The 15,615-nt window shown below is 36.3% G+C and overlaps 1 protein-coding gene across 4 annotated transcripts in view; it reads right to left on the bottom strand.

Moving 5' to 3' along the window:
- The window catches only part of ST7L (suppression of tumorigenicity 7 like), a 65,728-nt gene that overhangs the window by 33,881 nt on the left and 16,232 nt on the right, over nt 1-15,615 (bottom strand). For all 4 annotated transcript variants that reach the window (XM_068963594.1, XM_068963593.1, XM_068963596.1 and 1 more), the window contains exons 6-9: nt 10,931-11,009; nt 2,665-2,819; nt 1,054-1,151; nt 556-670 (exon numbers count right to left, since the gene is read on the bottom strand). In XM_068963594.1, the coding sequence (XP_068819695.1) occupies nt 556-670; nt 1,054-1,151; nt 2,665-2,819; nt 10,931-11,009 (447 nt within the window). The remainder of the gene's footprint in view (nt 1-555; nt 671-1,053; nt 1,152-2,664; nt 2,820-10,930; nt 11,010-15,615) is intronic.

Genomic DNA, 15,615 nt, shown 5'->3' with positions numbered 1-15,615 from the left:
TGACAGAAGGAAAATTTCTCCTTGCAGACTTTTGCTATCAAAAGTATTGATAAAGAAGATACTTAGGGGCTTCCCTGGTGGTCCAGTGGTTAAGAATCTGCCTTGCAATTCAAGGGGACGTGGGTTCAACCCCTGGTCAGGGAACTAAGATTCCACATGCTACAGAGCAACTAAACCTGCGTGCCACAACTACTGAGCCCTCCCACCACAACTAGAGAGTCTCTGCACAGCAACAAAAGGTCTGCACGATGCAGCAAAGATCCTGCACACAGCAACAAACACGACCATGCGGCAACAAAGACCTGATGTGGCCAAATAAGTAAACATTTACAAAAAGAAGAAGAAACCTAATAGTAATTTGTGTCCACAGATTCTAAATACTGACTGGAAAGAATGCAAAGAGAAAGTCACAGAAATACCAGAGTAGGATACCATTTGTGATCACTTTATATTGAAAAAAAGAAAAAAAAAAAACACTTTAACTATGCTATCAACTAAGAGGGGCTTCCCTGGTAGCTCAGCTGTAAAGAATCAACTAAGAAAATTATCACTCACCATCATATTTTGCTAGAACTGCTTGGACATCTGCATAGGCCTGTAATTCTAAAAGTGATTCTAGGAGATTTTCATGGATGTTCAACATGGTAAGAGGAGGACATTCTTTCATTAACTGTATATTAAAAGGAGAAAAAGATTAAAATTATCGCAAATGAACTCAATACAGAAGTAGAAATTCTTTATTAAAATTTTGGAGACTCAGCCTCTAAGAAATTTGTGTATATTAAGTATCTTGTTACAAAACTATCAATTAAAAAAAAAAGATTCTGGGGAATTCCCTAGTAGTCCAGTGGTTGGCACTTCCTCTGCCAGGGCCTGAAGTTTGATCCCTGGTTGGGGAGCTAAGATGCAACAAGACGCATGGTACCGCCAATAAATAAATGTTACAAAATAAAAAGCCACACAGTGATTATGCATTAACTTAACCAGCAACTTAAAACATATTTTCAGTTTTGAAAGAATAAAGGTAAAGGCTAAGTCATCAAATTTACTTACATCTCTCATTATCTTTACTGCCTCTCTTATTCTTCCCAATTTTCTTGCACACATTGCCAGTCTTCTTTTAATATACACCAGTACATTGGTATCTCTCCCTATTTGAAAAAAATAACAAATGACCCAAAGCTATCACTTTTATATTATGACCAGCTATTTCCTTAATATATTTATCTATCAATTTTATTTGCCTGGAAGGCAAATAATTTTATATACCCTGGAAGGTTCAATTAAAATTAAATTGTGTCAGAATGGAAGAATATTAATAATTACTGAATTTGCGTAATGAACAATGAATGAAAGTTAATTATATTGCTCTATTTTTATAGATGTTTGAAGTTTTTATATTAAAAGCTTAAAATATATATATGTATATATATACATATAGGATTACTTTTGACTCTAAGTAATCTGAGTACAGTATATATAAAGTAATTTGTATACACTAGGCAAGTAGATTTTACTATTAAAATAAAAGACATACATTAATAGGAAGAAATAACATGAATCTATTAAGTTTCTGTATAAACAATCTACTATTTTAATATTATCTATTATCTTAACTGACAAAAGATATTCAAAACAAAATTTATATACTAGTGTAAATTTTTGCTCAAGGGCAAAATTACTTCTACAAAGGGATAACAAATATTTCTGAACCTATCCCATAACTAAATTTGAGATTATACAAGGACAAATGGCATGACTTTTTTACAGATGAAACAGATGAAACTGTTTCATTAGTTCCAGACTTCAAGATTATATATTCCCACAGTTATGTGTTATAACAACATGCATTAATGAAACATCCTATATACATCAATATTTAGTTTAGAGAGAAAACATCCAAATTTTAATTTCCACAAACAAAAGATTTAAAACTTATCTCCCAACAGATAATGTATTATATAAACATATTTCAATTTATTGCCCACTCTCTGCCAAAATCACGAAATTAAACCCTCTGGCCACACAATATAGCAGGAAGCAACAACATTACAGATTCTAACATCTTTGGTAAGTGTCTCAATCACAACTGGGAGAGTATGCCTAAGAGTGGAAAGAAAGGATGTCAGTTGCTATGGCCCATGTGATCTCAAACATACTGTAGAGAAAAAACCACCAGAGAAAGAGTCAATACCAAGTGTAAGGCTGGTTTCTGTGCTAAAGAGCCACTCCCTGGCACTATATGGAGATGTTTTTACAGCCTGAAGAGCAAACCAAATGATATATATACCTCTACTACTGCTTAGGTAAGGGTGGATAAAAGTAACAGCTGTTTATCATTATTAGAAGCTTCTCTTGAATCTTGAATATTTTTGAGTTGTGTTTCTCCAATGACCAGCCCAATTCTTGCATGAAATAAATTACTGTTAAGTTTCAGAGCAGCACACCTCTCAATAACCAGAACAGATCCATTCTCTTCCACAAACATTCTCTAGCTAATACACATTTCTGTCTTGCTGACTTGAACAGATTTGTTGTATCTCATGCAAAGCAGCTAACTTTTAAGTATTAAGTTTTTTAGAATTTATTGTTTTGTGTTTTGCACATAAAGGAGGCAACTGCAGGAACTAAAAGACAGGTGAAAATTAGTTCATAGTCACTTACTCAGTTGAGCTTCATGCTGAGGACTTTGGTGCTGGCACTGTTGTGACCGCTTATAAATTGTTTCTCCTGCCTTGAGTGCCTGTTTAAATAACCTTTCAGCATCTACAATAGTTGTTGCTTCTTCCTCAGCCAGTAGAACATATGCAGTGGCACAGCTTTAAAGAAAGCAAGCAAGACAATTTTAAGGAAAATGGTAAAGCAAGTAGTTTCTTTCAGTTCAGTTCAGTCGCTCAGTCATGTCCAACTCTGCAACCCCATGAACTGTAGCATGCCAGGCCTCCCTGTCCATCACCAACTCCCCAAACCCATGTCCATTGAATCGGTGATGCCATCCAACCATCTCACCCTCTGTCATCCCCTTCTCCTCCTGCCTTCAATCTTTCCCAGCATCAGGGTCTTTTCCAATGAGTCAGCTCTTCGCATCAGGTGGCCAAAGTATTGGTGTTTGAGCTTCAACATTTGTCCTTCCAAGGAACATCCAGGACACATCTCCCTTAGTATGGAGTGGTTGGATCTCCTTGTAGTCCAAGGGACTCTCAAGAGTCTTCTCCAACACCACAGTTCAACAGCATCAATTCTTTGGCGCTCAGCGTTCCTTATAGTCCAACTCTCACATCTATACATGACCCCTGGAAAAACCATAGAGTTGACTAGACGGACCTTTGTCTGTAGTTTTTTTTGGGTATGTCTATTTACATAACATTTCCCTATCTTTACCTAAACTTTCTGTAATAGGGAAGAAAATTTTCTATTCTACTACAAGTTAATCACTAAAGGGATGTTGCCTATAAACTTAAATTATACATAATAATACAACTCTCAGAATTCTGCCTCCCAGGATATGAGCATTATGCTAAAAGACTTTTATTTAGCTCACAGGAAATATCTTGGCCAGGCCCACCTGGGAGGAAGAAATTAACACACTCCTCCAGAGGTGGATGGGAACCAGGAAATATTTGACTTCACTCCTTCCCCTTTTAGTATAAAAGAAGATTGAATTCTAACTCAGGTAAGAGAGTTCTTTGTAAGCATAAATGCACAATCTTCTCGATTTTCTGGCTTTCAGAATAAAGCTGTTACTCCTTGCCCCAACAACTCATCGCTCAATTATTGGCCTGTCATATGGCAAGCACTCACTACGAGGTCGGATTTGGTAATAAATTTCAGTTATTCATAAACACTTGCTATTTTTTGTTTCTGTTCTATTACTGTTGTTATACCCCTCTTGTAAAGAGGTATTAAATTGTGTTTTTCATTTTTATTTCTCTTATGATGAGTGACATTGAGCACCTTTTTATGTACTTTTTGGTCATTTATATATCTTCCTTGAAAAAAATGTCTATTCAAATCCTTTGCCCATTTTTAATTGGGTTGTCTTTGTTACTGAGTTGTAAGAGTTCTTTCTATGTTCCGAATACTAGGCCCTTATTAAATATGACTTGCAAATATTTTCTCTCAACCTGTGGTTTGCATTTTCACTTTTTGGACAATATCCTTTGATTGCACAAAAGCTTTTAATTTTGATGAAATCTAATTTATCAAACCATCCCCAAGAAAAAGAAATGCAAAAGGCAAAACAGTTGTCTGCGGAAGCCTTAAAAATTAGTTGAGAAAAGAAGAGAAGTTAAAGACAAAGGAGAAAAGGAAAGATATACCCATTTGAATACAAAGTTCCAAAGAATAGCAAGAAGAGATAAGAAAGCCTTCCTCAGTGATCAATGCAAAGAAATAGAGGAAAACAATAGAATGGGAAAGACTAGAGATTTCTTCAAGAAAATTAGAGATATCAAGGGAACATTTCATGCAAAGATGGGCAAAATAAAGGACAAAAATGGTATGGACCTAACAGAAGCAGAAGATATTAAGAAGGGGTGGCAAGAATACACAGAAGAACTATACAAAAAAGATCTTCACGACCCAGATAACCACGATGGTGTGATCACTCACCTAGAGCCAGACATCCTGGAATGTGAAGTCAAGTGGGCCTTGATGCTTAGAAAGCATCACTGTGAATAAAGCAACTGGAAGTGATGGAGTTCCAGTTGAGCTATTTCAAATCCTAAAAGATGATGCTGTGAAAGTGCTGCACTCAATATGCCAACAAATTTGGAAAACTCAGCAGTGGCCATGGGACTGGAAAAGGTCAGTTTTCATTTCAATCCCAAAGAAGACAATGCCAAAGAATGCTCAAACTACCATACAATTCCACTCATCTCACATGCTAGCAAAGTACTGCTCAAAATTCTCCAAGTCAGGCTTCAATAGTACGTGAACCATGAGCTTCCAGATGTTCAAGCTGGATTTAGAAAAGGCAGAGGAACCAGAGATCAAATTGCCACCAGTTGGAAAAAGCAAGAGAGTTCCAGAAAAACATCTACTTCTGTTTTATTGATTATGCCAAAGCCTTTGACTGTGTAGATCACAACAAACTGGAAAATTCTTCAAGAGATGGAAATACCAGACCGCCTGACCTGCCTCCTGAGAAGTCTGTATGCAGGCAAGAAGCAACAGTTAGAACTGGACATGGAACAACAGACTGGTTCCAAATTGGGAAAGGAGTATGTCAAGGCTGTATATTGTCACCCTGCTTATTCAACTTATATGCAGAGTACATCATGCAAAATGCCAGGCTGGATAAAGCACAAGCTGGGATCAAGATTGCTGGGAGAAATATCAATAACCTCAGATACACAGATGACACCACGCTTATGGCAGAAAGCAAAGAACTAAACAACCTCTTGATTAAAATGAAAGAGGAGGGTCAAAAAGCTGGCTTAAAACTCGACATTCAAAAAACTAAGATCATGACATCCGTTCCCATCACTTCATGGCAAATAGATGGGGAAACAATGGAAACAGAGAGAGACTATTTTCTTGGGCTCCAAAATCACTGCAGATGGTGACTGCAGCCATGAAATTAAAAAGACGCTTGCTCCTTGGAAGAAAAGCTATGATCAACCTAGACAGCATATTAAAAAGCAGAGACATTACTTTACCAACAAAGGTCCATCTAATCAAAGCAATGGTTTTTCCAGTAGTCATGTATGGATGTGAGAGTTGGACTATAATGAAAGCTGAGTGCTGAAGAATTGATGCTTTTGAACTGTGGTGTTGGAGAAGACTCTTGAGAGTCCCTTGGACTGCAAGATCCAAACAGTCAATCTTAAAGGAAATCAATCCTGAATATTCACTGAAAGAACTGATGCTGAAGCTGAAACTCCAATACTTTGGCCACCTGATGCAAAGAACTGACTCCTTGCAAAAGACCTTGATGCTGGGAAAGATTGAAGGCAGGAGGAAAAGGGGACGACAGAGGATGAGATTGTTGAATGGCATCAGTGACTTGATGGACATCAGTTTGAGCAAGCTCCAGGAGCTGGTGACGGACAGGGAAGCCTGGTATGCTGCAGTCCATGGGGTCGCAGAGTCGGACATGACTGAGCAACTGAAATGAACTGAATCTCTATCACTCCCTCCCTTCTGCCTCGAGTTTAGTTGGCTCTTCATTTTCTAACTCCTTGCTAAGTCCTTGATTTACGATCTTTTTTCTTTATTAATGTAGGTATTTACAGCTATAAATTTTTCTCTGAGCATGTACTGCTTTTGTTGTATTTCACGATTTTTGATATGTTATGTTTTCATTTTCACTCATCCCAAAGCATTTTTCTAATTTATCTTGTGATTTCTCCTTTGACATTATTTGTCTATAGAGTTTGTTGTTTAATTTCCACAGATTCCAATATGGTAAATTTCTGAACTTTCTTCTGTTACTGACTTCTAGTTTCATTTCATGGTAGTGAGGGTAGATAGTTTATATGATTTCAATCATTTTAAGTTTATTGAGAATTATTTATGTCCTAACTACAATATATCCTGGAGAATGTTCCATGTACACTTTGGGTATATGGAAATGTTGGGTAGATATCTGTTAGATACAGTTGGTTTAGAGTATTGTTTTTTCAAGTCTTCTTTGTGTATCTTTTTCTAGTTATTCTATCCATTATTGAAAATGAGGTATTGATGTCTTCAACTATTGTTGTTGAACTCTTTATTTCTCCCTCAATTCTGTCAGTTTTTGGTTCATACACTTTGGGGCTCTCTTATTAGATGTATACAAGTTTATAATTGTAGTATCTTCTTGATAAATTGAACTTTTGTCATTATATAATGTCAAACTTCATCTTGTAAAAATTTTTGTCTTAAAGTCTATTTTGTCTGGTATTAGTTTAACCACTCCATTTTTCTTTGGTTACTATCTGCATGGAATATTTTTTTCTACACTTTCACTTTGTACTTGTGTCTTTGAATCTAAAGAATGAATCTCTTATAGATAGCATATAGTTGGACTACTTTTTTTCCCTATCCATTCTGCTAATCAATGCCTCTTAACTGAAGAACTTAATCTATTTACCTTTAAGTAATTAGTGATAAGGAAAAAATTGTTTCCTCCATTTTCCTATTTGTTTTCTATATAGCCTGTCATTTTTGTTGTTATTGTTCTCATTTCCTGCATCATTGCCTTCTTTTGTGCTAGATATTTTCTAGTATACCATTTTGATTCCCTTATTTCTTTTTATCGTATTTTTTATTTCTTAGTGGTTAACAGTTAACAATTGTATTTAACAACTTACAAAAACCAAGAATGAATTAATAATAATTTAGTTTCAATAGTTTCAAAACTTTGCTCCTATATAGCTCCTCCCCCTTTATGTTGTTATGGTCACAAATTGCAACTATATAAACTGTACATCCATCAACATAGATTTACAAGGACTGTTTTACACAGCTGTCTTTTAAATCATATAGATAAAAAGAACTTCGAACCAAAAAAAAATTAATATTGACTTCATTTCCCTCTGTAGTTACACTTCTGGTGTTCTTTACCACTTTGTGTGGACTCAAGACTGTCTAGTATCATTTTATTTCAGCCTGAAGGCCTCCTTGTAGGTTTCCTGTAGGAGGAGTTCAGGTCTACTAGCACTGAACTCTGTTTTTGTTTACCTGGGAATGTCGTTGTCTTCTTTTTTTTTTTTTTTTGAAGGACAGGGTTGCTGGACACAGAATCCTGAGCTAACAAGCTTTTTCTTCCTGAACTTTATATTATCCCACTGCCTTATATGCTTTCTGATGAGAAATTAGCTGTTAATCGTTTTTAGGATTACTTATACGTGATGAGTTGCTTCTTTCTTGCTGCTTTCAGGTATCTGCCCTTATTTCTGGCTTTTGAAAGCTTGATTATAATGTATCTCATTGTGGATATCTTTGAGTATGTCTTCTGTGGGGTGCATTGAGCTTCTTTGATGTGTAGATTCATACCTTTCATCAAACTTGGGATCCTTTCAGCCAGTATTTCTTCAAATAGTCTTTTTTGCCTCTTTCTATCTTTCTGGGACTCCATTATGCATAGGTAAGTATGTTTAACAGTGTCCCACAGGTTTCTTAGGCTCTGTTCTCTTTGCTTCATTCTTTTATTTTTGACCAAAATCAAGTTTGCTAATTCCTTCTTCTGCCTGTTTAGATCTGCTGCTGAACCCCAATAGGAAAATTTAAATTGCAGTTAAACTTTCAACTCTAGAATTTCTATTTAGCTTTTATTATTTCTACCTCTTTACTGATATTCTCTAATCTGAAACAGATTCTCATGGTTTCCTTTAATTCTTTGTATATGGCTTCCTTTACCTCCTTGAGCATATTTTAAAAAGTTGATTTAAAGTTTTTGTCTAGAAAGTCCAAAGTCTGGGCTTCCTCAAAGGCAGTTTCTATTTATTTCCTTGTCTCTGTGAAAGGCATATTTTGCTGCTTTGTATGTCTTATAATTTTTTTTGTTGAAAACTGGAAATTTAAAATAACATAATCTAGCAACTCTAGAAATCAGATTTCCTATCCTCCCCAGGGATTGTTGTTGCTGTTTATAGTTGTTTGTTTAATAACTTCTGAACTAATTTTGTAGTTTATATTCTCTATCATGAATGACTAATGAAGTCTCTGCTCTTTTAGCATAATGGTTAGTTAGTGACTTGATAGAGATTGCCTAAACCCCTGAAATCACAAACAAAACAAAAAACAAGTCTTTGCAGATGGGTTCTGTTAAACGGGGCATGCCTTCAACATTCAGTCAGGCAGTTTACAACTCTACCTTAGCTTTCACTTTCTGTTTGTGCAGAACCTGAAAGTTAGACAGACATGAGAGCTTAGGGACTTAAGTCTTTTCTGAGCAAGTGCCCAAACTTGGGCATGTGTGTAGCTGTTGAGATTCCTAGGAATACATGGAAGCTTTTAAAAATCTTTATTTCTCAGTTTCTCATTCCTCAGCCTTTCCTCCCAAGCTTTCTAGTTTGTCTATTGTTTGCCTGTTGTTACCCCTTGCTCCTGGCAGCAGGCCCTAATACATTTGCCGTTAAATATTTTCAACAAATGCCAGCCCACTCACCCCACTAACTGCACCGCCTCCCCTAGTATAGCTGTGTCAGTGCTGGGAGAGTTTCAAATTAACCAAAGTAAAAAAGGCAAGCCCTCAGAGCTGGTCCTTCATAGGTTCATCAGGCCAATCAGACCATTTTAGACCACAGTTCTTTGAGAATATGATCCAGTCTGCTTCCATTGATAGACGGAATTATACCCAGAAGGGTGATTGTTATCTTCAAGGCTACCACTGAGCTAGGGGGTGGACGATGGGGTTCAGTTCAGTTCAGTTACTCAGTCGTGTCCGACTCTTTGCGATCCCATGAATCACAGCACACCAGGCCTCCCTGTCCATCACCAACTCCCGGAGTTCACTCACACTCACGTCCATCGAGTCAGCGAGGCCATCCAGCCATCTCATCCTCGGTCGTCCCCTTCTCCTCCTGCCCCCAATCCTTCCCAGCATCAGAGTCCTTTCCCGTGAGTCAACTCTTCGCATGAGGTGGCCAAAGTACTGGAGTTTCAGCTTTAGCATCATTCCTTCCAAAGAAATCCCAGGGCTGATCTCCTTCAGAATGGACTGGTTGGATCTCCTTGCAGCCCAAGGGACTCTCAAGAGTCTTCTCCAACACCACAGTTCAAAAGCATCAATTCTTCGGTGCTCAGCCTTCATCACAGTCCAACTCTCACATCCATACATGACCACAGGAAAAACCATAGCCTTGACTAGACGGACCTTAGTCGGCAAAGTAATGTCTCTGCCTTTGAATATGCTATCTAGGTTGGTCATAACTTTTCTTTCAAGGAGTAAGCGTCTTTTAATTTCATGGCTGCAGTCACCATCTGCAGTGATTTTGGAGCCCCAAAAAATAAAGTCTGACACTGTTTCTACTGTTTCTCCATCAATTTGCCATGAAGTGATGGGACCAGATGCCATGATCTTCATTTTCTGAATGTTGAGGTTTAAGCCAACTTTTTCACTCTCCACTTAAGTTAAAAACATCAAAAATAAATAAATAAATAAGGATCTCTTAAAGAAATTCAGTTATTTCTTAAAATTGATTAAGCATTCTCCAGGTTGCAATAAACTTTTGATTAGTTTTCAGAGTCTCAATAAACTTGATTCACTGCTTGTTGAGTTCCCTACACTGACATTTCTGTTCTACCTTGGGTAAGTCTTCTTAATAAGGATTAATATATCTGTAGTATGGAAGAAAGGAAGAGTATGGGGACAATGCTAAATTCACATTATTCAGGAGGCATTCCTTGATAATCCCAACTGGGCCCATTTTTCACTCTTGGCATTTATTTAATATTAGATCAATATTTATTGATCTGTTTTATTTAAATATTAAGTTCACTTATACTTTTTAAAATATAAAGTTGATAAAAGGAACTTTAAAAAAATAAATGCTGCTAACATTAAAAATAATAATGTTAGAGCCATGTTTTTCTTATTTTGTATTCCCTTCCCAATCCTCCAATCCTACTAGCAACTACAGGTCTTAGGACTGAATGAATGCTTTCAGTGAATGATATAAATGAAAAACAAAATTAAAATGGGTGGCATAAGTATTTTAGTACTCTAACTATCAAGTATTATCATCAACTAGATCAGTATTCTCCTTTTTGAAAAATATTTCTACATAATTTCTATTCAAAAGCATAGAAGATAAGTTTACAATTTCAGAAGCAAAAAACAAATGTGAATGAACACTGCAAATTTTGTCCCTAGTATGCAAAAAGGGAAAGGGGACTATTAATGACTCCAAATGTCTTAAGGATAGAAAAAAGGAAACAAAATCATTTGCCTGGGTTTCCTTCAAAACAAACTTATTTTCCATATATTATATTTCAAACTTACTCATTGTTTAATTCTAAAGCTTGATAGGCTGCTTTGATTCGAGCTGGAGGATTCCTTTCTCTCCATGCCTTCTGCATAACTGTAGGAAAAACATTTCAAAAAGTAGATGAGATGCAAACATAAATTATCATATGCAAAACATACAAAGAATGATTTAGAAAAATAAACAAAGATTTAAATAACATGTTCTTAAACATAAACAACAAACTGGGGTGATGGCTCACATTAACCTTAAGTTTACACTAAATTTGAGAGCTTCACATAATAGAAATTAATTTCTCTGATTTATATGAATAATAACATAGGCGGTACTCAATCAAGTTAACTATATCATTATTATACATGAACATTTATATATCTAAATGTATATTAAAATTGACATCAGATTATAATTAATGAAATATTCTTGTTCTTTTATCCTTTTGGAAAGGTTCTATGGAACTGCTAAAAATACACAAAAACCTTAAAAACCAAAGTTTTTATCTAATCAAAGATTCAGTCCACAAAGAACGCTTGAATTTGTATTTTATATTAAAGGGGGAGAAATGAATTAATTTAGGATATAGTACATTCATGGAAAATATGAGTCTCTACTAAGAGTCAAGAAAAGCCTGAATTAGGATCTCTCTGGAATAACAATATTAGTTTTGTTATCATTTACTATACCAAATTGAAAATTTCACATTAAGCAAAGTTTCTTTAAAATTAAACAAACAAATAAAGAAGATCCATGAAACTATTTGGTCTATTTCAAGTTTGATAAGAAAAATAGAGAATCTATGAATGTTGCTTTTGGAAGGAAACCTACAACTGTCCAGAAAGAATAATGTGGAAAACGTTTGAGTTTTCCTTTGGAAACAAAATATTAGTCTTGGCTTAGAAAAGGAGATAATATATTCTACTTGTGTAACAAAAATACATTTCTCATATCAAATATGTCACTAGCTAGCTGACAGCTAATGCTTCCTGAACTTGACAAACTGATGCAAGTCAGCACCCATATGATAATAACCAGGTAAAGAATAGCATTTTGCTTAAACATTAAAATATTACCTAAAAATCAAATATAATACTTAACTTGCCATTTTTAATGATGAGGCTCTGTTCCATAAGTTACATAATATTTTCAGGTCCAATTTTGACACTGAATTTTTTATTAACAATTTAAATGGTTACCTGGTACTCTAGCATATTAAGTATACATAGTAGTTTATTTAACCAGTTCTCTTCTGATGGATAATTAATTTTTTGCTAATATAAAAATACTATGATAACCATCTTTTAACATCTATCTTTGTATACCTGGCCAAATATTTCATTTTTAGAAGTGGAATGGTTAAAAACGTATGCATCTTTTAAAAGACTTTGGATATATATTCCCAAATTCCTCTCAATGAGATTGTATTAATTCACATTTTTTCAGGCAGTGCAGGAGAGTGACTATTTCCCTACTTCCTTAATAACACTGAGTAGTGTCAATCTTTGCTAATTTAATACGTGAAAACGATCTCAGTTTCATTTGTATTTCTTCTATTCCTAGTAAAGTCATCTAATCTACCATTAAGCATTTATTTTTTGTTATTCATATGTTTTCAAATGCTCTATCCAACCTTATTATCCCTCACAACCAATGCAATTCTAAGCTAAAGAGGAAACAGGAAATAAAGAAGAGGAAGGAAAATATTTACTTCCCTCTAAAATAAGGTTTAGAAATCATTTAGTATTCAAGTTGATTTAGTACTTAACTGCTAATTTATTATAGTCTTCAAAAGTTCTGAACTGTGTTAAGAATTTGTGATATGCTTAAGAAATAACACTAGCCATTAACAATTTAATCAAATTTATCTATTTTTCAAGTTAAATACTATTCTAATACGCTAACAAGCAGAAGGGACTACCATTCAATCTAAGACCAGAGTCAGAAACAGAAATGCCTTGAGACCTTGCAGAACTAAAAGCACACGCATTGTCTAAAAGAAAGAATCACAGTTCAGGTCTAACTGATTACTGCCAAGTGGAAACATGAGTCCATATTTTCCAACTTAAAATTGTAAATCTGGAGTTTAACGTTAAATAGCCTCTTGATTATGTCTGTTCACTACCTAAATAAATCAATAGAGTAAGAACAAAAATCTACTAAGTTAGTAATTACTAATGACAACAGTCCGTCTAGTCCAGTGGTCATGTATGGATGTGAGAGTCGGACTGTGAAGAAGGCTGAGCGCCGAAGAATTGATGCATTTGAACTGTGGTGTTGGAGAAGACTCTTAGAGTCCCTTGGACTGCAAAGGAGGCCTAACCAGTCCATCCTAAAGGAGATCAGCCCTGGGTTTTCATTGGAAGGAGTGATGTTGAAGCTGAAACTCCGATACTTTGGCCACCTCATGTGAAGAGTTGACTCATTGGAAAGGACCCTGATGCTGGGAGGGATTGGGGGCAGGAGAAGAAGGGGATGACAGAGGATGAGATGGCTGGCCGGCATCACCAACTCGATGGACATGAGTTTGAGTGAACTCTGGGAGTTGGTGATGGACAGGGAGGCCTGGCGTGCTGCGATTCATGGGGTCGCAAAGAGTCGGACACGAATGAGTGACTGAACTGAACTGACAATAGTCAAGAAAAATTTCTCACATCACACATACAGACACATTTTTCCTTTTTTAATATAAAACTTTAGACATAAATCATTATATTTATATAAGTATCTGTAAAGATCAATATGGAACCAGTAGTCCATTTCTGGATTACCATTCACGGATAAAGTCTAGTTCAGTCTTTAATGGGGATTTTTCATACCTCTAGAAGTACTACATAAAACTTTGCAATGACCAAAATGGGACACATAATTTTAAGAGAATCAACCTCTAAAGCTTCAACTTTATATGACTCTTTCCTGTGTCTGATCTAATTGAAGAATGTTCCTCTGATTAGTCTATGTGTTACGCTGGTTTCTCTTTCCTACCCAACACAGGCTCCTTGCCTCACCCTCCTCCTTTAAAGATATATTACCTATCCCTACTTCATTAAAAAAAGCTTACTTTTCACCCATCCTGAATCTTTCCAAGGTGCATTGCCCTAGAGTGTAAAAATGTACAGGTGCCTCAGGAACTAGTTTGGGTTTCAGAGCAACTGTTTTTAATCAAGAAACCTATAATAGAGATTTGTGCCATTCACTTATTTAACAGGGAAGCTCAGTATTAGAAATACAAGGGGCTACCCTCATGGCTCAGCTGGTAAAGAACCCACCTGCCAATGCAGAAACCGCGTACTCTGGCTGCTAGAAGTTCTGAATTCAAGTATATTGTAGAGTGGGGAGGGAGTAATAATTTTTACCAGTTCCATTTATCAGCACCCTTTCTCCTCTTACTATCAAGCATGCCCTGTCCCTAAGGGAAGGTTCTCTCATAGTAAGGCAAAGAAAGCATTAGTAAGGGATAATAAAGGCAGCGGAATCTTGTTTTGGCCAAGTGATAAGCTCAAGGCAAGGCTCCAAGACTTACCTATCTTTTCATCTTAGAATCTGAATTCAGAAGAGAGATGGTTGTCATAGGGATGAATGCTAACATGTCTATTTGAATTTAAAAAATGAAGTCAGACTTCTCTGTCAGAAAATATGTCTGATTTGGTTGACAGGAATGACAATGAGAACTCACCCAGCCAAATAAGTTATATGGAGGACCTTTTTCAAAGCTGAAAGAGCCAAATATGGAGCTCTACGAATTTGACAAAAATATAAAGTACAAGATTCCATTTAGAACTATGTGGTCAAAAGAAACTTACATTTTTAACAAAAAAATTACACAAAACTGTTCAGGACTGGGGGAAACAGAGACTCTTGGAGGGCACAAACAAAATCTTGTGTGCACCAGAACCCAGGGGAAAGGAGCACTGACCTCACAAGGCTGAGCCAGACGTGCCTGTCAGTGTTTGAGACTCTCCTGCAGAGGCATAGGTCAGAAGTGGCCTACTGAGGGGATGGGGCACTGGCAGCAGCTAACTGTGGCTCAGATCATCAGCTCCTTACTGAAAAATTCAGGCTTAAATTGAAGAAAATAGGGAAACCATTAGACCATTCAGGTTATGATTAGACAGTGCTCAGTTGTGTCTGACTCTTTGCTACCTCATAGACTGTAGTCTTCCAGGCTCCTCTGTCCATAGGATCTTCCAGGTAAGAATACTGGACTGGATTGCCATTTCCTTCTCCACCTGGATCTTCCCAACCCTGGTGTCAAACCCAGGTCTCCTGTGTGTACTGCACTGCAAATGGATTCTTTACCTCTGAGCCACAGGGGAAGCCCCAGTGAAAGTGACAGAGTCAAGGGATTAGATCTGGTAGACAAGAGTACCTGAAGAACTACGGACAGAGGCTCATAACACTGTACAGAACATAGAGACCAAAACCAACCCCAAGAAAAAGAAATGCAAAAGAAGAGAAGTGGAAAGAGAAAGGAAAAGAGAAAAGGAAGTGGAAAAGTGGAAAAGAGAAAAGGAAAGATATATCCAACTGAATGCAGAGTTCCAGAGAATAGCAAGGAGAGATGAGAAAGCCTTAAGTGAACAATGCAAAGAAATAGAGGAAAATGATAGGATGGGAAAGACTAAAGATCTTTTCATGAAAATTAGAGATAGCAAGGGAACATTTCATGCAAAGATAAGTACAATAAAAGGCAGAAGAGACAAAGAAG

Source organism: Capricornis sumatraensis, chromosome 2 (genome assembly GCF_032405125.1).
Source record: "Capricornis sumatraensis isolate serow.1 chromosome 2, serow.2, whole genome shotgun sequence".
NCBI lineage: Eukaryota > Metazoa > Chordata > Mammalia > Artiodactyla > Bovidae > Capricornis > Capricornis sumatraensis.
Note: the sequence above shows the minus strand (reverse complement) of the source record. Positions and strands in the feature narration are given on the sequence as shown.